The following is a 23144-nucleotide window of genomic DNA, read 5'->3' on the forward strand; positions in this document are numbered from 1 at the left end:
AGAGGCAATGCAACAATGCAGGAAGAGCTGGAGGAGAGCAAAGAGAGAGAGAAGAAGTACAGGCACTAAACAAGAGGAGAGATCTTCTCTGGAAAAGGCAGCTTCAAAAATTACATGAGGTGGTAGATAAAAATAATGAGGCTATTGAAGGCTTCAAGGTAAACTGACAGGAGAGACGAACTCCACTTCGCAACCTTAAAATAAGTGGAAGAACTAGGGGAAATCAATTGCAAAATGAAGGCAAGTGTGAAGAGAAAAGAAACCATGGAAGAGGAAGGAAAGGCAACAGAAGTAGTGAGTGAGATAACAGTGGAGAGAATTAAAGAAAAAAGATAATGTAACAGAGATTTGGGGAGTTAGGGCAGCTAAGACCTTTGCTGAGGCAGCAAATGGTTCAGAGGGAATGACGATACTTAAGGAAACAGTGCTAGAAGCTGTACAAACTTCCAAGTCATGAAATGTTCAAGATAAGAGTTATAGAGGGAGAGATCAGTTGTAATATGCAACCTATCAGAGCCTGAGCGGGACACATGACAAATAAGAAGATAGAAAACAAATATGAAACAACATAAATTCCATTCAAAATTAAAGCCAGATGCAACAGGAGAAATGGAGCATTTCTGTAGGCTAGGTAAGTTTCAGAGAGGAAAAAAAGACCAAGAAAGATAGGAGGTATTTGACAAATGAGGAAAAATCACTATGTAGTGTTTATTAGACCATACATGTCTAAGAAGGAACGGTAGGCAGCAAAGAGACTCAGGGAACAAAAGCAAAAGAGAAATACAGGACCAAGGCACAAGACGAAGCAAATCTGGAAACAGAGAATAAATCACAGGGTGAAGTTAGTGAGACAGACCAGCTTAACAATGCAACAAAGAATGCTATAGGATGACATGGTAGGGCTGCCCGATCACCTACACAAATGAGTAGGCAAGAGTGACGGTTTCACCATGCCCCCCCCCCCCCCCCCCGACGGCCTACTAGATATGGGAACGCAGCCACATGGTCAAGTATCCTCCAGGGAAAATAAAAACAGCACAATTGTCATTTATGAGTAGCATAAAAGTAATGTACAAAAATGCAGATGGAATCGCTAATAAAGGAGTAGAGTTACAGGAAGGAGTGGCAGAAGTACAACTGCACATGACTGTGATAATGGAAAGAAAACAGACAAGTGTTATGGGAAATGCAATCTTTCCCAAATCAAATCATAAGGAGAGATAAGGTGCATAGAGGGGAACATGATGTAGCTCTCTTGCTATAGCTACACTGGAGTTTTGAAGAGTAAATCTAGCAGAGGGAGCTGACCAACACGTTTATATGAAGAACAGCAACAGCGAAGAAGATAGTGGAAACAGAGATTTATAATTCCCTAAAATCATCAGAAGACCTAGGGAAGAACACAACATATGCAACGAAAATTGTCTCAAGGAAATAGAAAAAGCCGCCAAGATAGCAAGGAGAACAAGAGTTAAATTCCTAATATTAGGGGGAATTCAACCACAGATAAATAAATTGAAAAAATAAGGCTTCCAATGGGGTCATGAGACATGGAGAGTAAAACTGGTAGACATGGCAGACAAGTACTTCTTAAAACAACATGTCACAGAGCCAGCAAGAGTAAGAGGAGACAAGCTACCAGCAACACTACACTTGGTGCTTTCTCAAACTGATACAGTTGTTGCAAAAATAGAGTATAAGATGTCTCTAGGAGCAAGCAATCACTGCATTTGTCATACATGAATACATTGTGGACCTGAAGGAATTAACTACACCAAGAAACCCGTTAAAGAAGAAGAGAGATATTAAAGACACGGAGCCTACAACAGTTTAAAGGACTTTCTGTGGGAAATCCAATGGAAAAGAGAAATGGAAGGGAAGACATCAAATGAGATGATGGAATTCATTGCTGTGAAATGTGCCAACACAATGTTCATACCACTCAAGATGTAGGTGGATGAAAAGTACAATAAACCCATGGCTCAAGAGGCAATGCAGGAAAGCTAAATAAAAGAAAAAAAACTAGAAAAAGTCCAAAGAACAATAGAGGCATTAAGGAGAACCAGAAATGAATACACCCGAGGTAGAAGAGAAGCCAAGAGGCAATTTAAAAATGACATTGGTGCTAAAGCTAATGAACATCCAAAACTGTTCTATAGTTTTGGCAAATGGACAAAGGATCAGAGGTAGACTCTTTACTCCAGACTCTTTACTTTACTCTTTACTCCTTTACTTTAATCCAGACTTTTGAGCGGATATTATCTGTTTTTAAACACGATATTTACTGTGAATTATGCTATTTCTTTCTGGTTGTGGAATTTGTATATACTCAAACATTTAACATATCATAATTTATTGTGTCGGGGGACAGGAAGCCAGACTGTATTCATACACGTTTAGGTTTTATCGAGGTTCCCCCTCTCCCCTAATGTACCAACGCCACAATCCTCACCTATTGTAATTATCTTTTTGAGGTTTAAATATGAATTATACTTAATTACTTTAAATTGTTTAAACCATCCTCTCCATATTGTTCCTCCCTAATGGCTAATCGCCGTGGGAGGACTTACATCACTGACAGTAATTTTGGTAATAATTTACATATATACTGTATACGTACATCTATAAATATATTAGGCGTCGGGATTTTCGCTAAAAATTTATGGAAACCAGCAAGTGTGTTACTTTATGTAATTTTTTTTATCAATGTGAAATACCAATTATTTATACATTTTAGCATGGATATAACGAGTCCCCTTAACTATTAGACTTAATTTTTCGCCAAGTCCCAGCTAATGTAATGTCTACAGTCTAAGAGTATGTTTAAAGGATGAGAAGAATTCTCATGAACGGAAAGTCGGGTGTTTAAGAGGGAGGTGAGTGTAAGGGAGGAATAAAGTTAAGGGAGGGAGGCAGGACGTAAGAATGCAACCCGTTCTCGCAAATTTAATAAGTCAATATTGACTTATTAAATAAGTGCATAGGTGACATACGTAACATAATAGATACCCTTAAAAAGATTCATAGAAAACACCGACCTTACCTAACCTACTTAGTATGTTAAGATAAGCATCTTATTGCTTCGTAATTACAATTATTACCTAACCTATAATAGGTATAGGTTAAGTAATAATTGTAATTACGAAGCAATAAGATGCTTATCTTAAGATACTAACAAGGTTAGGTAAGGTCGGTGTTTTCTATGAATCTTTTTAAGGGTATCTATTATGTTTAGTATATCACCTATGCACGTAGTTAATAAGTCAATATTGACTTTACGAATTTGCGAGAACGGGTTGAAGAATGAATGGAGGGGGGAAGGTAGGGAGGGAGGGTACACAATACTCACCATGACTTGCAGTACATGACACCAGGTGGCGGCCGGGACCCCGGCGACCCACCAGTCTGGTCCAGCCTCGCCCGTGTGTGCACGTCTCGCCCCGCCCTCCATCCAAGTAAGTTTGACTGAGTTTGAGCTTAAATAGTTTCGAGTTTCTACGCATTAAAATCGTGCAACGCGCCAATAATAACTGTATGGCAACGCAAGTGTTTCATGCAATATTCGTAACTTCTGCTTCACCTACAGACATACAACCACAGTTCTAGTGATCAGCGCACTTTTGAGCACTTTATTGTTTTGGACGATCAACAGCGTTTTCTTTGGAGCGCTTAAGGGTACCTTAAGGAATTGCGGGATATTTTGGATCTCATTCAAGGCGTTGCGTTATTCGAAGTCAAGATTAAACAATTATAAGCAGACGAGGAATCACAACGTGGCTGAAATATGTTGACCAGACCACACACTAGAAAGTGAAGGGACGACGACGTTTCGGTCCGTCCTGGAACATTCTCAAGTCGATTGTGACTTGAGAATGGTCCAGGACGGACCGAAACGTCGTCGTCCCTTCACTTTCTAGTGTGTGGTCTGGTCAACAACAATTATAAATTTCCTGATTGAATAATTTCTTATGTAGAATTTTATCCTGTATCCAAGTACCGTCGTTCCCTGTATATCTGTATCCGAGTACCGTCGTTCCCTGTATATCTGTATCCAAGTACCGTCGCTCCCTGTATATCTGTATCCGAGTACAACGACTCCCTATAGACTTGGATCCGGGTTATCTTATCTTGAGGTTATCTTGAGACGATTTCAGGACATAGCGTCCCCGCGGCCCGGTCCTCGACCAGGCCTCCTTTTTGTTACAGATCCCCAGGAAGCAGCCCGTAGCAGCTGTCTAACTTTCCAGGTACCAGTTTATTGCTAGGTGAACAGATGCATCAAGGTGAAAGAAATTCTGCTCAGTTGTTTCCGCCTACACCGGGGATCGAACCCAGAACCTCAGGACTACGAATCCAAAGCGCTGTCCACTCAGCTGTGAGGCCATAGAGCCGCTCTCTATAGACCTGTGCCTAAGAAGCGTTGCTCTCTATGGTCCTGTACCCTTGTAGCACAGTTTCATAGATCTATACCCAAGTAGAGGAACCCCCTACAAACCTGCACCTACGTAGCACAGCTTCCTATAGGTTTGTATCCAAGTAACACAGCACCCTTTACATCTATACCCATATAGCTTCCTATAGGTCTGTACCCAAGTAACGCAGTATAGTCCTGCCCATAAGTCTACCCGTTCTCGCACTTTCTTACAGTCAATATTGACTTATTAAATACGTGCATATGTGACATACTAATTTATTGTGAATATTTCAGTTTACCTTGAAAAGCTTCATAGAAAACACCGACCTTACCTAACCTTCTTAGTATGTTAAGATAAGCATCTTATTGCTTCGTAATTACAATTATTACCTAACTTATAATAGGTATGGGTTAAGTAATAATTGTAATTACGAAGCAATAAGATGCTTATCTTAAGATACTAACAAGGTTTCTGCCCGAAACGCTGCACGTGCTAGTGGCTTTACAAGACTAATTACCATATTTGTATCCTCACATTCCTTATGTACATTCTTGTATATGCATAAATAAAATAAATAAGGTTAGGTAAGGTCGGTGTTTTCTATGAATCTTTTTTAGGGGTATCTATTATGTTTAGTATATCACCTATGCACGTAGTTAATAAGTCAATATTGACTTTACGAATTTGCGAGAACGGGTTGCAGGATGTTCATTATAGATGTCAGAATGTTCATTATAGAAGTCAGGGGCCAGATTCACGAAGGTACTTAAGGTTTTTCTTCTTAGAGTAGCTACCTGAATAACGACGTAGCCGCTAAGTCGAAAAACCTTTGTAAGTTTGGTCCGGGATCCAAGTGTGGTTTCGACCACTCGTAGCTTTACGTAAACTGGATATAACTCAATTTTTCTCTACTACATAACACCGGGATCGATTTTAAGATTTTGGAACAAACAAAAGATTATAAAAATTGAATCTCGTGAAGAGTCCTTCGTGTTAGTTATGTATGCATTCTCTGCTTGAAACTTTGAGTAAATATGTCTTATGATATTAGAATTAGTTTTATAATAGCAAGATATTATACCCGTAGTTATTAAGTAAATAAACACTGGTGAACATGAAATATGAGAGAAGGTGATGAGCCCTGCCTGATGGGATCATTTACTATCACCAAATGCCCCTGTTCACCTAGTAGTAAGGGTGTACCGTAGCTATACATACCCATTTCTAATTTATTTAGTTTGGTTTTATTTTGAGATTAAATCTGGGTGAGACAAAATAAAAATATGCTGCACAAATGATGTTAGGTAAGGAGAAGGGTAAAAATGTCAAAAACTTTATTCATTGAATACTTAAAGCTATAATTATGACTATATGGACTATTAAAAAAAAAGAGAGGGAAGTAGGGGTCCAAGACCTCTTCCTGTTACACAACTTGGGTGTGGAACAAGTAATTATCAAAAGAAGGCACCATGCCGGGAAGGCTTTGTAGCAGTAAGGCAGTGAGGTAGCTACTTATTTGAGAAATGCTTATTTTATTTACCTTATAAGCTGAGGCAACTTATTTTATTTGAGGAATACTCAGCCGATTCCTCTACATTTAGCATGGAACAAATTTGTGTCCAAGACCTCTTCCTGTTACACAATTCGGCTGTGTGTAACCAAACTAGAAGTGCTCTACAAATCAAGGGACCCAGAATGTGGAATGACCTCCTGAATCATGTCAAAGGCTGTACCTCTCTCAACCAGTTTAAGAGTTAAACCAAGTACTGCCTAATTAACTCCATGTAACCTAACTTACTCCCTAAATGTCAACCCATGTCTTGCTATTTTTTAAACAATGCTGTTTACCAACATGTACAATTGCTGATTTATGCTATGTTAACCCCCCCTTTTTTATTTTTTATTCCTTCTTTCAACACAATTTATACCTAATCCCGATTACTATTAAGTTTTTTGTTTAAGTACTTTTTCCCCCCACACCTTGCCCGAAATGCTATGAGTATTAGTGGCTTTAGGTATTGTATGTACTAGCTCTGTCTATAAATCCAACATTATGTTTGTAAATCAATGTTATGTACTTTTCCTGAATAAAATTTATTTATTATTATTTATTAATCAGTAAGTATTAAAAGAAGGCACTAAGCTGGGAAGGCTATGTAGCTCCATTGTGTTTAACAATAAACCAAATTTTTTTAACAAATAATGCACCTGTATGGTAAAACAAATCCTGTCAGCTGTAAAAATATTGATGCAATTATTTAAATAAAAAAATATAATGAAAGAAATATTACTGGTTTATTTTTATCCTATCTTTTTGTACTGTACAGTGTATCCAAGGAAGTGAAAAATTGAGACATAATGCACAACTTAATGAATGATTAAAAAATTATTAGCATGGATTAGCAGTTCAAAAGAAATATGACTATTACATATCAACATGAGAAATGATCCATGGTTAACATGATTTAATAAGGATAATACAGCACTGTATTTTGTTGGGATCGAACTGTCGACAACAACACATTTAAAATAGGTTTGTTCTGAGGGTTTATCTTTTGTTTCGTTGTACTATAACTGAGTACATTAACCTGATCAGGTGTCACCTTCAGCCGGACCTATTGTCAGGTGCGACACACTTTGTGCCGACGTCTGACAAAGGACAAGAAAATAAGATTGTATAAAAACTTCATCATGGATATATTCAGATATATCTCGATCCACATTATATACAATATATTACATGTACAATGCCTTAATATATATATACACAAGTACAGTTATATATATAGAAAGAGACTGCGACCATGAAATGGTCGTCTCTTGACCGATTGTTCTTCCCACTTATAGATCATCCACTTTTCCGTAATTAGGACCACTATTCGGACACTGTGTGTGTTACCTCAGCGCCTCTAACTATCAATGACGGTGCCTTCCACGACCTCAGAGACGTCTACCATGCCGCTAGATCCTCACGTCCGTTTCCTTTGGTGAGGGTGGAGCATACTGGAACAGTTGGTCAAACATCCGAAAGTGACGACAACATGTTGACTGAATGGAGGGGAGTAAAGGTCTGATTCTCCACATGCTCCGGCCAGCACACGTTACCTCGCCCGGTGGTTCTGATTGGCTAACAGAAATTCCCGCCACCGGACGAGCCATACAGTGCTGACCGTTAACGACCTCCACGGTTGTTAACCTCGTTCTTCCTGTAATAATGAACGTATTACTAATAAATAACCGTGTCTTTATGCGACGAAATAACACGATACGATATATCGTAACAATTTGTAATAACACAAACTATAATTTAAAATCTTTATTACTGATTTTTTTATTATTAAAAAGATTAGGTATACACAGCAATGTGCTGCTACCCTATTCTATATGGAATATTACACAGTGTAGATAAAAAACTAGCTATAAGTATATCTAAACTCCCATCTCACAGGATGGTTAGACATACATGGAATCAATGTAGAAAATACCAGCCTCAATACAAAAAACAAATCAACTCTGACTAAACAACTCTTCACGATTTTCATAAGAGATAAGCACTGAATCATGGAAACATTATATTATAATTACTCTTACCAGTTTCTATAAGACTCCTCTCAAACAACGCATTTTTTAACATGTTTAGGTATACACAGCAATGTGCTGCTTCCCTATTCTGTATGAAGGATCACACAGTGTAGATCAAAAACCAGCTACAAGCTCATCCAACATCCTCACCTCTCAGGATGGCCAGTCATACATGGAATTAGGAGAGAACAAAATACTTAAGGCTGATCTATTAGCCTCCACTGGCAAAATCTGGGTGCAGCACAAGAATATCTTACAATATTTCTGAGTGTATGAAGTAATTGCAGAGCTCAAAGTACCCTATACCATTTGGTATGAAGTCACTGATAACAGGACAATCACAGATATAGTGTTGGAGAGTATGTTCTCTCAAGTAGGACTGAAAACGGATGTTTTTTTCCACCAAGAGGGCTATAAACCCATGGAACGGCCTACCCGCTGTAGGTGTAAATGCCAAATTCCACCTAAAAAATATCATTAAGGCAATTGACGGGGCCCTTTAACAAGCCGCCGGCTTTCTGTCCTCTTCGAGGTCACTAGATAGTTAGTGGCCCTTGGGTAAATTCAGTAAATATATACAATAATTGTCAGCGCATCTTCCGAGCAACAAGGACAGCTACACAGTATCTCTTAGAATTACGTAGGTAAACAACAAATGTAACATATTTGTTTACTACAATGTCGGTGCTGGCTGTAGAAGTTGAAAAAACATTGTTTTACTTCGAAATATATTAATTTTATAAGAAAATTCGACGTAAATAGGAGGCAGTAGAGCTCCGATAAGCCAGCGCTAAATCTTCAATATGAAGAATGTTGCTGCTCTCTGATTGGCCAAACGAAACACAGTAGTGACCTCTATCGGCACGCAGGTGAACCAACAAATTTCATCCTAAGTGGACGTACGTGAATCGCACCTAAGCATCTTCTTAGGGCACACTTAGGAACCTTCGTAGCAAACCCATTTACGAAGAAAAACATGGAGCTTCCTGAATCTAGGTCCAGAAATTTAATTATAGTGGTCTGAATGTTCATTATAGAGGTCAGAATGTTCACTATAGAGGTCTGAATGTTCATTATAGAGGTCAGAATGTTCACTATAGAGGTCTGAATGTTCATTATAGAGGTCAGAATGTTCATTATAGAAGTCAGAATGTTAATTATAGAGGTCGGAATGTTCATTATAGAGGTCAGAATGTTCATTATAGAGGTCAGAATGTTAATTATAGAGGTCGGAATGTTCATTATAGAGGTCAGAATGTTCATTATAAAGGTCAGAATGCTAATTATAGAGGTCGGAATGTTCATTATAGAGGTCAGAATGTTCATTATAGAGGTCAGAATGTTCATTATAGAGGTCAGAATGTTCACTATAGAGGTCTGAATGTTCATTATAGAGGTCAGAATGTTAATTATAGAGGTCGGAATGTTCATTATAGAGGTCAGAATGTTCATTATAGAAGTCAGAATGTTAATTATAGAGGTCGGAATGTTCATTATAGAGGTCAGAATGTTCATTATAGAGGTCAGAATGTTAATTATAGAGGTCGGAATGTTCATTATAGAGATCAGAATGTTCATTATAGAGGTCAGAATGTTCATTATAGAGGTCAGAATGTTCATTATAGAGGTCAGAGTGTTCACTATAGAGGTCAGAATGTTCATTATAGAGGTCAGAATGTTCATTATGGAGGTCAGAATGTTCACTATAGAGGTCAGAATTTTCATTATAAAGGTCTGAATGTTCATTATAGAGGTCAGAATGTTTATTATAGAGGTCATAATGTTCATTATAGAAGCCAGAATGTTCATTATAGAGGTCAGAATGTTCATTACAGAGGTCGCAATATTCATTATAGAGGTCCATGTGTTCATTATAGAGGTCAGAATGTTCATTATAGTGATCAGAATGTTCATTAGAGAGGTCAGAATGTTCATGATAGAGGTCAGCATGTTCATTATAGAGGTCAGAGTGTTCATTATAGAGGTCAGAATGTTTATTATAGAGGTCATAATGTTCATTATAGAAGCCAGAATGTTCATTATAGAGGCCAGAATCTTCATTATAAAGGTCTGAATGTTCATTATAGAGGTCCTAATGTTCATTATAGAGGTCCATATGTTCATGATAGAGGTCAGCATGTTCATTATAGAGGTCAGAATGTTCATTATAGAGGTCAGAATGTTCATTATAGAGGTCAGAATGTTTATTATAGAGGTCATAATGTTCATTATAGAAGCCAGAATGTTCATTATAGAGGTCAGAATGCTCATTATAGAGGTCAGAATGTTCATTATAGAGGTCTGAACGTTCATTATAGAGGTCAGAGTGTTCATTATAGAGGTCAGAATGTTCATTATAGAGGTCAGAATGTTCATTACAGAGGTCAGAATGTTCATTATAGAGGTCAGAATGTTCATTATAGAGGTCAGAATGTTCATTATAGAGGTCGCAATGTTCATTATAGAGGTCCATGTGTTCATTATAGAGGTCTGAATGTTCATTATAGAGGTCAGAATGTTCATTATAGAGGTAAGCTTGGTGTGAGGGATACCCCCTTCACAAAGATCGTCAGAGTAACGCCACACGTTGTTGGTCCTGAATGTGAAAAAAATTTTATATTTGGGGTGTGGATTCGAATGTTTACCTTGTCTATTGCTGCATCATGCAACAACCTGCAATTGCATGCACCCGCACCAACATTGCCAGAGGTCACTGTGCAGAAAGTTACAACAGCCAAACAACAAACAAATACACCCCCGAGGTGTGAGCAAGACGTCAAGGTCCTGGCATCCCAGGTGGAAAAGAAAGGGAACTATCAGGAGGAATCGCCATGCTGTTACGACTATATAGCACTGGGAAGGGGTCAGGATAAGGATTTGGGATGGGACGGAGGAAAGGAATGTGGCCAACCATTTGGACGGTCGGGAATTGAAACCCCGACCTGCATGAAGCGAGACATTTAAGATAAAAGTCAGGACGTTGTTCTGCTGCCACAAGCAATACCGGGCTTCTTCCGACACCTCGTTTGCTCTGCAACTTGCTTGCCAGCGAGCAAATATAGCAGGTAGCGGATGGGTCCTCACACCAAATATATATTCAGTGCTTGATGCTCTGGGCTGATCCCGAGCCAACTCAAATTATTATTATGAAATTGAAGTAACAATTGTGATGAAATGTGGGGGCAGTACTTCAGAACGAGGAGAGACATAAAAGGCATATGCATAAACAAAAATAAGATTATTTAACAACTTACTAATACACAATGACGCACGCTCGTTACCTTGGTCAAGAGTGTCACCTCTTGAGAGCTGTCAAAAACACCTCCTTGCAGTAAGACTCCATTCCCACCACTCTGGTGCTAAAGAGACCACAGCCTCGTCCCACTGGACAGGTCACGAACATAAGGAAAGTTACATACATACAAAACTCATAAAAATCCACACTTCTGCACACTGTTCTCTTTAGTGTGGCAGAAGTGTATAACTTCATGATGTGTGTTGTGTTCACGATGGGTAATAGTTTTGTTCACCGCCACCAGCCAAGCCTGGCGCTAATGTGTGTGTCCTTGAGTCCCTGGGAAGGCGGTGGCCCGGGGAGTGGGGGGGAGTATTGTTTATGACTGCGGCGGAGAGGGAGGGAGGGAGGGAGAGGGAGTGTTTGTGAGTGTGGCCAAGGAGGGATGAGTAATTGTGAGGAAGGGGGGGGGGTGAGAGTGTACTTACCTATCAGTACTTATCAATCAGTGTCTAGAGGATGAGGGAGGGTGAGGTCAAGCACTTTATGCCCCGCCTATTAGGCTCCTATTAGGCTATTCCAGTTCCAGACACCACTCTGCTCCCTTACTGATATCCTTGAACATGTTATATATCAAGTCTTTTCACATACTCTCAGTCATTCTCAATACCTATAAAACTCTGAATTAAAATAACAATCATGACCTTAAACGTTTCCTAGAAGGCTGTAATAGAACTCACGGTCACCACACGAGGAACAAATATTTTATTTGATATTCCTAGAGTAAGACTCAACCAAAGCAGAAATGCTAAACAAGTCAAGGGTCCCAAATTGTGGAATGATCTCACAAATGTAATTAAAATCTACACGTTTCCTAACTAGTTTAAAAAGAGACTAAGAATTATTTACTTAATATCATGTGGGATAATTAATGTTATATACTCAATATAATGTAACTAATTTCTTTCATATTTTCCCCTAGTTTTAACTTACTATTGTGTTAATATTATCTTAAATTTAATTTACTAACTGATATGTCCTTTCTTCATTGTCATGTATTTTTGTGAAGTGTTTACTCCTGTAATTTTTTATCCTTGTTTATTTTTGAGTGTTGATGCCATTAAACTTAAATGTTACTATATTACTCTATGTTATGTTATGTTCAGTTGCTTTTCTAAATTACATCTTAGTATTTCCATTCTGTTATTAATGTACACAACCTACTGTACTGTTGCTAGATCTACTGACTCCACAATGTGATAGCCTATGTAATGTAATAATGTAATGTAATACTCTATGTCTGTCATCTTTAAGTATCACCTTTTTATTGTATTCCTTTGTTACTTTTTATGGAACTTTTCCAATTTTTTTTAGCATCACTTATAGTATTAAATGTTTACCCCATCACACCTTTAAATAATTTTGTTTCCAAATTATTTTAAATTTTACCAAAACGCTCTGCGTAATAGTGGCTTCATTAGCGTGTGTAACTCCTGTCCACACAATGTATGGACAATGAACCTTTGAATGCAGAACCACAAGTCATGCACGTTGAAGGTGTTGAATTGGTTGTGTGTAGATGCTGCTCCTACTGAAATTTCTTCGCCTGAAGAGTCCGAAACGCCGTCTGGAGCCGGTGGTTTACTTTTCGGCCGCATAGCCTGGGTTAGGCTTTGGTGTCGCAGAGTGGTGGTTACAGCTGCCACAGGATCGTTAGTGGTATTGCTAGCAGGCGTAGACAGTACGTCGGCGAGCGCGTCGGTTGAGACAGTGATTGTAGGAGCAGATGTGGAGGGTGTTTCTGTTTGTGCAGCCTTGGTCTTGAGTGGTGCTGGAGTCTGGGTTGAGATCGTCCTTGTAGTAGTAGTTGTGGTAGTCCCTGTGGTAGTAGGAGAGGCAGAGAGCTTGTCCTCAGGGCCAATGATGGGGTCCTGGCCGTTGGCGATATGGCGTTGAGTTCAGTGACGAACCGATGGTTGTCTGGTCTGCCGAGCCTCTCAGCTAGACAAATGAGACCGGAAATGATCCCTTCACGTGAGGCGAGGAATTGTGAGGGGGCTGATTGGGCGTTGGTTCCCCAATAAGGAGGCTGGGATGCCTGGTGGGCATCAGAGGCCTGATGCTCACTGTTTGGTAAGGCAGGGAAGACTTCTGCTTGTTGGTGGGAGCTAAGGTGCTGGAGCTGGTTCTGGTGGGACCGACTACGTCGGTAGGGGTTCAGGCTTTCTTTGACTCGACCAGGTGTTCGGTGTCTTCTTGTCTGCGAGGGCAGCGGCGTGATCGCCTTTGCAGTTTAGGCAGCATTTTGTGTCTGCTTTGCAGACTGAGTAGTAATGATTATGGGCGCAGATGCTGCACTTCACGTTGAGTTCCTGACACTTGTTGGTTGGGTGAGTGTATGCATAGCACTTGAAGCACTGTTGTATATTGTAGAAGCGTTCCATCTTCACTTGGTAGGGTGGGATCTTGATGCGAAAGCAGTTGAATCCTTGTGTGGTAGCCTGGGTAGCTGCGGCTAATGAGGTGACGGTAATTTGTATAGTAGGGCGCTTACATTTGGTACGGCTGGCTCGGCCGTAGAACGCACCTGTAAATACTAACATGTTCTGGGTTTTTCCTCGACGATGGTGAGTACATCTAGCAGTTCTTTGTCCGCCATCCAAAGGCTGGTCTCGCTGATAAAGACGGTTCGTGCGGCAAGGTACCGATGTGGGTAGTTGAGGCAGAGGTGCACTTGGCGCAGCTTTCCATCAACGCTCTGCAATTTTCGAGGTCCTCCTCGCTCGAGAAGTAGAGCACGATTTCCACTCCTTGTCTGATGTTGATGAGTGTCACGTTGGCGACGGCTTTAATGAACTTCAAGAGATCTTTCTTGGTGTATGCATGGTTATCGAGGACGTCGGCCCTGACTTTGTGGAGCGTTATGGCACCTTGTTGGACTCTGCTGCTACCCCCTCTTCAGGATATTGTAGTGATGGAAGAGTTGTTACTTGTTCTGACTGTCACTCTGTTGGGAAGGCTGTTGAGTTGCTAAACTCTACTTCTACTTCCACAATTATATTTGTCAGATTATTATCAGAATCTCTATCTGGCTAGCTTGAGTATCAGAACCTTTGAATGTAGAACTGTGTCCTAGATCCGGTTTCTGAATCGCTAATTGCCTGTTCCATCATTCCTGTATCTTATCCACTGCTGCCCATTAGATGGGTGTAACTAATTCTCCACGAATGTATATTTCTTGGGTTAATTCGTAGAAGAACATTAGGGCCCTGTTCTTGTTCCCTTTGTGCGACTATGACCTTTATCGTACCACATACAGGACCTTTTATACTAAATACCATGAGTTTAGTGTGATGGCACATTGTATATGTATGATGGGAAATTGTATGTGTGTGATAGGGTGTATTGTATGGTCGTGTGGTTGGTAAATATGTCTGATTCCATGAACCTTAAATCGGTTTCCTCACATAGCCTCTTATTGTACAAATTTGATGTTTTCACAATTACAAATTTGACTTCTATGTTCACAACACAATCCCCACAACTTGCTTGTCTTTTCCCAGGTATTTGACCACCACCACCACAATGCCAGAATACAAACTGATCTACTTCAACGCCGCGGGCCGCGCTGAGCTGATCCGTTGGATCTTCGCGTACAGTGGCATCCCCTACACTGATGAACGCATCGAGAAGGCAGACTGGCCGTCCCGTAAACCTAGTGAGTGTTGTACTGTCCAAGGCTTTGTCAACAGTGAAGGTATACCCAAAATATGGGGAGAAGGTGAAGGCAGTGACTACCTGCATGCTGGGTTGGGTCATGCTGCACCCTCACTTGAACCAATGTAGTCAGTTTTGTGCCATTGTCTGTATATGTCAAACTACCATGGTGATGACAATGACCCGAAAAAACACTAAACAGTACAATTATTTAGTTATATTCTCATCGTGGATGTGGCAAGGCAATGAGTCCACAGGGCAACTGATGCGAGACTAACTGTTCAAATGTGAATATTAGGTCAGCAGCGGTCTCTACTAATTGTCCCAAGAGTGTGAATGACAACTAGTGTACTCAATAAAAGTTGCAGAAAATCATATTCTGCATTGTTTTAATCCGTTTCCTTCTCCTCCAGGCATTCCGGGGGGCAAGGTGCCGGTGTTGATGGTGGACGGGAAGCCTCTACCACAGTCCCTGGCCATCGCCCGCTACGTGGCCAAGCAGGCGGACCTCGTCCCACAAGACCACCTCGAAGCTGCCTACTGCGACGCCCTTGCAGATACTTTTTCTGAAATGATGACATCAGCAAACAAGGAATTGTATGTATGACTATAGGCTGCTATCTCACTCACCAAAAATTTATGGTCTTATTGACCGTCAATCATCAGAGCCCTCTTTCACTCGAGGCCGGCTTCCTTCAAGACCAAGCAGAACGAAGAGTGATAATTATTCATTAATTATATTTGTATTATAATAATTATTATAATAATAATTGTTGTATTTAATAATTATCACTCTTCCTTCTGCTTGGTCTTGAAGGAGGCCGACCTCGGGTGAAAGAGGGCTGTGATGATCACTGTCAGGAACCCGAAGGTGCGGGACCGGGCCGTCCACCTCCTGGGACTCCTGCGGCCCCCCAGGCCCTGCTTCAGGAGGCTGGGGTCGTTCTTGCCCTTGGTGGGGTGGTTCTTCTCCGGCCCCGACCACGGCGGTCTCCGGGGTTGGAGTCCCTGTGCAGTCTTTTACCAAACTTCGAGGTCAACTCCGGAGCTCACAGTTCCTGGGACTGTTGCTAAAACCAATTGTAATGGCGTTTGCCTTTCCATTTGAGACATTCGGCGCCGTGGAGAACGGGGACTTGCTGCATGGGTAACAGCTTCTCCTAACCAACCTACCCGGGCTTTGCGCCCTGGAGAGGACACTCCAGACCAACAAAGAGAGCGCAACTCCATTGTTCTTTAATAATCGATTCCTGATGTGGCTCTAATATTCGAATTAGTTTTCTCATCACTTAATATCATATTGGTAAGCTCATTAAAAAAAGCAATTTGGTTTTTCTTCAGGTTCGCTCCAGGAAACGAGGATGAGAAGAAAAAGAAGTACGATGAGGAGCTGTACCCCAACGTTATCGCTCCATTCCTGACCCGCCTCAGCCAGCGACTAGCCACCAGGGAGTGGTTCGCCTCAGACAAGGTTTGATTTAGACGCATTCTAATTCCACGTAGATTTTCAAAGTGTTCAAATGAAAATACATTGGCTTTGTATTGGCTTTGCGCTCTGGTGAGGCCACTCCAGACCTGGCCGACGCCAGAGCGCAACTCTATAGTCTCCTGAGACTGATGGATGCCTACTACTGCTAATGGCATTAAATCAACTGTGCAACCCACTGAAGTTGTCATCAACAACTACTTTTTTCCAGATCTGATTTTTGTCTGTCAAATATTTATATCTAGCTGATCATTTTAATTAATAATCTCCCTTGTTCTTTGTGGTAACAGTCATTCACCCTCTCAGGTCTTTGTACAATAATCAATCTAGTGGAACTGGAGTTATGTTTGTATAAGAAATTTATGACTGATGAACAAAACTCTTAACCCATGGATGTCCATTACCAGTATATGTATACTCCTCGTTCCTAGTAGATAAGAATAAAACAAGTGATCCCAAGGTGGGATCCTTTTAGTAACATAGCGCTGGGAGGTCCTTTATCATGCATTAAAATGAAAAAAAGAGCATGCAAAAATATGGCAACCCGCAGAGTGCAAGAGATCATCCAGTGAATAAGTCAGTGAAGGCAGGGAACAGATATTTAGTTCGCAATTATCAGAATAATGCAAAGAAAAGAAAGAAAAACTCATGCTAAATGTTTGACATTTTCTACATACAATATGTTCCTCAGATAACGTGGGCTGACCTGTTTATTGGCCTGATGATCGGTGAACTGAGGGAGAAGAAGACGGAGGTGCTGAAGGAGTTCCCCGTCGTGGAGGGACACGTTAACAAGGTCCTGCAGCTTCCCAAGATCAAGCAGTGGCTTGATAGCCGACCCAAGACTTCATCCTAGAGAGCATGCTATCTTCATTGCTATATTATTGTTATTCTTGTTTAACATTTAGCATTTTACAGCTCTCTCGACTTTTATTTTTAATCGAGGCATACAAACTATTGTAACTTGATCCAATAGTCAACTATTTTTCAATGACTAAGAAATATATCAAACTTTTGTGGTGCCTACTTGCACTTTTGTAAATCTTTATAAAAATTTTCCTTTTACTATTATTATTTTTTGTTTATCGTGATGCAAACTTCTAACTTCATCGCAAACAAAATAATATATTTTTAACTTTGTATCTAAGATGTATTACCTCAAACTGCAGAAAATTATCAGTAGGAATAAATATTTATATACAGTATTGTACTGAAGCCCCAAAGTCATAATATTTCTTTGTAATATTATTTACCATCGTGTATTGCACTGAACATATTATTTTCATATAATATTCAGTCAAAATCTATAAACATTTATCGCTTTATATCAATGAGGTCAACCCCGGCACCATGTCGACCCTAGTACCGGGTCAACCAGGGGTATCAATTCTTAAATGACGGACCCTTTTGGGGTCGACCCCAACACCACTGGGCATGTTATTACCTGAAAATATGTGGATATATGTAGGTATGTTTCTCAGAGTATGATTCTAACAAAAGTATGAATGGGTTGATTAACATAGACGACGAGAGAATATTAGGGATGTCAGTACATCTTACAATTGCAACAAGGTAAAAGTAGAACAGCAACATTATAACAGTGGAACTGTTTTGGACTCACTCAGCCAGCCAGTTACTCTGGTTAGTTTTGTCTCTCTCTAGGGCCAGAGTGCCTCTTTCTTCACAGATCCAACCCCAAGTCAGGGCTAAGTCATCAAGAGCTGAGCAGTACTAGACAACCAAACGGGGAAGAGGGTTAAACAACACTAAATAAAACCATCACCAAATGTACTTAAATCTTATGTACAGGTAATTATTTACAAGAACTATCCACCACTGATAATACCGTATGTATGACTTTCACACAGGACACCACAAAACCTCTGTGATCTATTACGGTGAGTCCTCCTAGCACAATAGTCAGGGCTCCTTCCCTGTGTGCCCTTCTGAAGTACTCAAGCCCGCGAGTCCACTATTCTAACAATTCACGGGCCAGGAGCCAGATTCACGAAGCAGTTACGCAAGTACTTACGAACGTGCACATCTTTCCTCAATCTTTGACGGCTTTTGTTACATTTATTAAACAGTTTACAAGCATGAAAACTTCCCAGTCAACTGTTGTTATTGTTATAAACAGCTTCCTGGTACTTCGGAGCTCATTAACTGTTTAATAATTGTAAACAAAGCCGCCAAAGATTGAGAAAATATGTATAGGTTCGTAAGTGTTTGCGTAACTGCTTCGTGAATCTGACCCCAGTCCTGCACAGTATCATCACAATGTCTAAATATTAACTCCAGCAACATGCTGGCTGGCTTCCTCTCAAGGCTTAACCGTTAACAAGCCTTAACCTAGAGGACAGACGTGCGTCAACTTCGTCTGCGAACACAGCTGGGCCACCCCGGGATACGTCGTTCCAACACCAATAGCTCGCTGGCTACCACAGACAGTTCACTATCTTCAACAACCAGACCTTTCTTGTTCCCACCGATATAAGCCTTTCGTTCTTGAGGATTCTCTTGCTGGCCACTACTGGTGGACTGCCTTTCGCCGTCCAACGTACCTCTCACGTCGCATCTGAAGAAAGAAAATCATATACGTCTTATGAAACTACACCTGTGTCAGAAAGACCACAGCCTTCCACTAGGAACAGAATATGGGGTCCGGTGCGGTCTACAAATCACATTAACATCGTCACAGGACAACCCGTTCTCGCAAATTTAATAAGTCAATATTGACTTATTAAATATGTGCATAGGTGACATTCTTAACATAATAGTTTCCCTTGAAAAGCTTCATAGAAAACACCGACCTTACCTAACCTACTTAGTATGTTAAGATAAGCATCTTATTGCTTCGTAATTACAATTATTACCTAACCTATACCTATAATAGGTTAAGTAACAATTGTAATTACGAAGCTATAAGATGCTTATCTTAACATACTAAGTAGGTTAGGTAAGGTCGGTGTTTTCTATGAAGCTTTTCAAGGGAAACTATTATGTTTAGTATGTCACCTATGCACGCAACTAATAAGTCAATATTGACTTATTAAATTTGCGAGAACGGGTTGCACAGGAACATATCTGGTGGTGCGACAGACAGTCTATCAGTACGCAATAAGAACTCTCACTTCCTATGGGTGTTAACAGTGACCAGTTTTAGTCAGGTCAAGTGTGTAGGACATAATGATGATCTTGGCAGATATGTTATGGCCTTACTAATCTGCTTGTGATTACCAATCTAGATCAAAACACACTCCAGGACATCATGCGACCTGCAACAGTTGTATGAAAGTTAGAAGTGCAGAGAGTGTGGTTGAGTGTGTGTAGCACACGGACCAGTAAGGACAGTACATCAAGAACCTCAGGTAGAGTGAAGTTTACTGTGGTCGTAAATACTGCTCTCTTGTCCTTGTTACTTGCCCGTCGCTACTTCTGTTTGCCTCAATTATGGAACTATAGTTAGACTACCTCATTTAAGTAATTAAAAAAACAAATGTTTAAACTCTACATTCCCTTGTGCGTTAATTGTACCTTTTCGACGTACTAAGTGGGCTGATCATTCCTAGGTCTCTTGACCCAGTGTCAAGAGGTCAAAGAACCTAATTGACCTAATTATGTTCCTTGAACTAATGATTATCAAATGACCTATTTGTCATTTATGACTTCCCGAGGAAGTCGAGGTCAATTAACCATTATTTAAATGTACAGAATATACTGTTCCCTTTATTTCTCCATCTGCAGTGAACTACACCTTGCTTCTAGTCACACTCACATCTAGTTGGTGAACTACACCTTGCTTCTATTTTTTTTTTTTATATGTATATATACATGCTTATAAGTACAATAAAAGGAAACAAATACAACATAGAACAGAACAAAATGACACAACACAAACGTGCAAAAACATAAGGGAACAAGTGTACTAAACACAAAACCGCCGGCCGGAAGGGCCGACCACAAAACAATAATTACAAACAAATTACAACAAATAAGTTAAACACAGCGGAATACAATACAGAAATAACACACCAAAACATTAAATATACAGAACAAGGCTACCAACACCGCAACCACACACGGAGAGGCACCAACACGAAACGAAAATAATAACAATAATAACAACAATAATAATAAGAATAAGAATAATAACATAGAACCACAAATCCTAACACAAGAACATTACATCCACACAAACCAAACCCCGGACCGCACAGGAACCGGAAACACACACACAAACCACACAAATAAACCCACAACCACAAACCGGAGCACGCAGGAACCGGGAAACAAACCCGCCCCACCCACTTACACACACCCGACCCGCACCCCACAACCAAGCACACAAATGGAAACAACACACAATACACAAAGGAATCATGAGTGAGGAATACATTTCTCAGAGACAGGACCAAACGTCTCCGAAGCCCAAGGATACCTTCGCTTGTAGGCCTCCCAAATCAAATATTCTCTGTCGGTAGGAGGACGATCCCCCTGCCGGCGTGGGCCACTCATAAACTCGGGAACCACCAGATCAGGCGGAAACGGCCACTCCTTAAGCTCACCGACGCAAGTCACATAACGAGGCTTGGGAGCACAAACCACGTCCTTCGATGTAGCAGACGACACCGCTGAAGCGTACGAGAGCTGCCGAGACAGCCGCGTCGCCGTACGCACAGGAGCAGGGGACAACCGACGAGATGGTAACGTCTCCACCGAGACCGCAGGAGACGCTGAAGAGATGGCCGGAGACGGAAGAGGCGTCGAGACCGCAGCCGATGAAACGGGGACCGAGGAAGGGGCTACAGAACCCCCTAGAGCGAGCAGCCTTTTTCAACACCATCACCAGGCCACCCTGCTCACCGTGAACCTCAGCAGGGGGAACCACCCCCCCACGAAGAACCGGAGCCATCCAAGGCAGGCGACGCACCCGAAGCAGGAACCGCAGACACCATATCCGAAGCAGAGGCCGAAACACCGGCACCAGCATCCTCAGGCAAATGCACCTCCGCCGTCACCGAAGTATGCAACGCAACCGGAGCCACCCCTCCGTCGCCATCAGATCCACAAGCGTCGAAGTCGCCAACGTCAGCCCATGCTGAAGACGAACGCCGTGAACGCTTAGGCACTGGCCGCACATGATCAGACCTGGAGGCTGACTCAGAAACACGCGCAACACAAGCCGTGCAAACCGATGCACATCGCAGAACGGCAGCATCCTCAACCACATGGGGCACCAGGCCAGTCACAGGAGGAAGCGCCGGATTCACCCCATCACCCAGCACAGCCGGATCAGACGGCGAGGGTGCAGGGACAGGGCCAGACGCAGCAGAGGACGAACTGGAAGACGGGGGATGCGAGTAGAAGGCAGTCTGAAGAACCCCAGGGACACTAGTCGGAGCAGGACGATCACCAGGCGACGACACAACCTCCGAAGGAGAGGCGACAACAACAGGAGGTGCCCCAGGCGGCGCAACAGGCGATACAGGGGGCACATCCGCAGCTGAAGAGACCGCCACATCCACCGAATCCTCCTCCACAGGAAGCGGCGGAAAATCCTCCTCACTGAAGAGGTTCACGGATGCCACAGCAGGCGCAGAACAGTCAGCAGCCTGATGGCCCAAGAGGCCACAACAATAACATGTCTGAGGCTAGCGGGCGTAAAACACCCGAACGTTGTAACCCTTAAGACGCACAGAGGACAGAATATCTTCCCGGAGCCTCATGCCCAGGGTGCGAATGTTCGTCCTCACACCCTTAAGGGGACTGGAAGACACCACGTTCACCCGCACACTAACCACTGCGCCATACCGGCCGAAGTATCGCCGTAGCAGACCCTCCGGAAATTCCAATGGAGCCCCATGCACACTGACATATGTGAGGGCACCACTCCGATCAGAGAGTGACACAGTACCCGCACCATCCGGCAGGGGTAATGTCCGCCCCTCGTATCGACGGAGAAAGTCTCGATACGCCAATCCCTCCGTGAACTTCACTATCGCTCGCCGTGCCGTCACCAGCTCGACCCCATAAATGTTGATCACAGGGACATGAAGCAACTCACACACCAGCGCTATCTCTGGGTACCCAGCCCGGCCGGAAAATTCGAGGCCCACAGACTGAACCCGCAGTACAGGGGGGAGGCGGACCCCCATCGTGAACTCCATGTCAGCACAGGCGGGCAGAGAGACACACACGCCCCCAAACGGCCAAAACTGGCAAACAACCACCAACTGCCGGAGCGAGCAGTGAACACGTCCACTCTCCACGACAGCCAGCAATCAACCTAGCTTCTAGTCATACTCACACCTAGTTTTTTTTTTTTTTTTTTTTTTTTTTTACATGCAAGCATGCAAGGTAAAGACAATAAATACAATAAAATATCACAGAAAACAAAAATATATATAGAAGCCACCAGCCAGAAGGACCGACAGCACAGGACAACTATTAGCAAAAATGGAAGAACGCATGAGAAACACAGCATACATCAAGACAAATTATAAAACAATAACAATAACAAACAAGTAAATAATGTAAGCAAATAAACAAAACTTAGGAACAATATAAAACAAAACAAACAAGCACCGGCCGGAAGGACCGACAACAAAACACATCATAATGTATAAAATGAAACATAACACAAGACAATGCACACACAAACAAATCATAAATATAAACAAAAGGAAAAATAAAAATAAAAATAAAAAAA

General features: G+C 41.6%; 1 protein-coding gene across 1 annotated transcript in view; it reads left to right on the forward strand.

Annotated features, from left to right (window-relative positions):
* LOC123746625 (uncharacterized) overlaps positions 1 to 17667 on the forward strand; it is a 57427-nt gene extending 39760 nt beyond the window's left edge. The window contains exons 6-10 of the mRNA XM_045728293.2: positions 3362 to 3455; positions 14796 to 14950; positions 15363 to 15546; positions 16291 to 16420; positions 17127 to 17667. Coding sequence (XP_045584249.2) covers positions 3362 to 3455; positions 14796 to 14950; positions 15363 to 15546; positions 16291 to 16420; positions 17127 to 17291 — 728 coding nt within the window. The 3' untranslated portion in view covers positions 17292 to 17667. The remainder of the gene's footprint in view (positions 1 to 3361; positions 3456 to 14795; positions 14951 to 15362; positions 15547 to 16290; positions 16421 to 17126) is intronic.
* The last annotated feature ends 5477 nt before the right edge of the window (positions 17668 to 23144 follow it).

This window comes from Procambarus clarkii, chromosome 90 (genome assembly GCF_040958095.1).
Source record: "Procambarus clarkii isolate CNS0578487 chromosome 90, FALCON_Pclarkii_2.0, whole genome shotgun sequence".
NCBI lineage: Eukaryota > Metazoa > Arthropoda > Malacostraca > Decapoda > Cambaridae > Procambarus > Procambarus clarkii.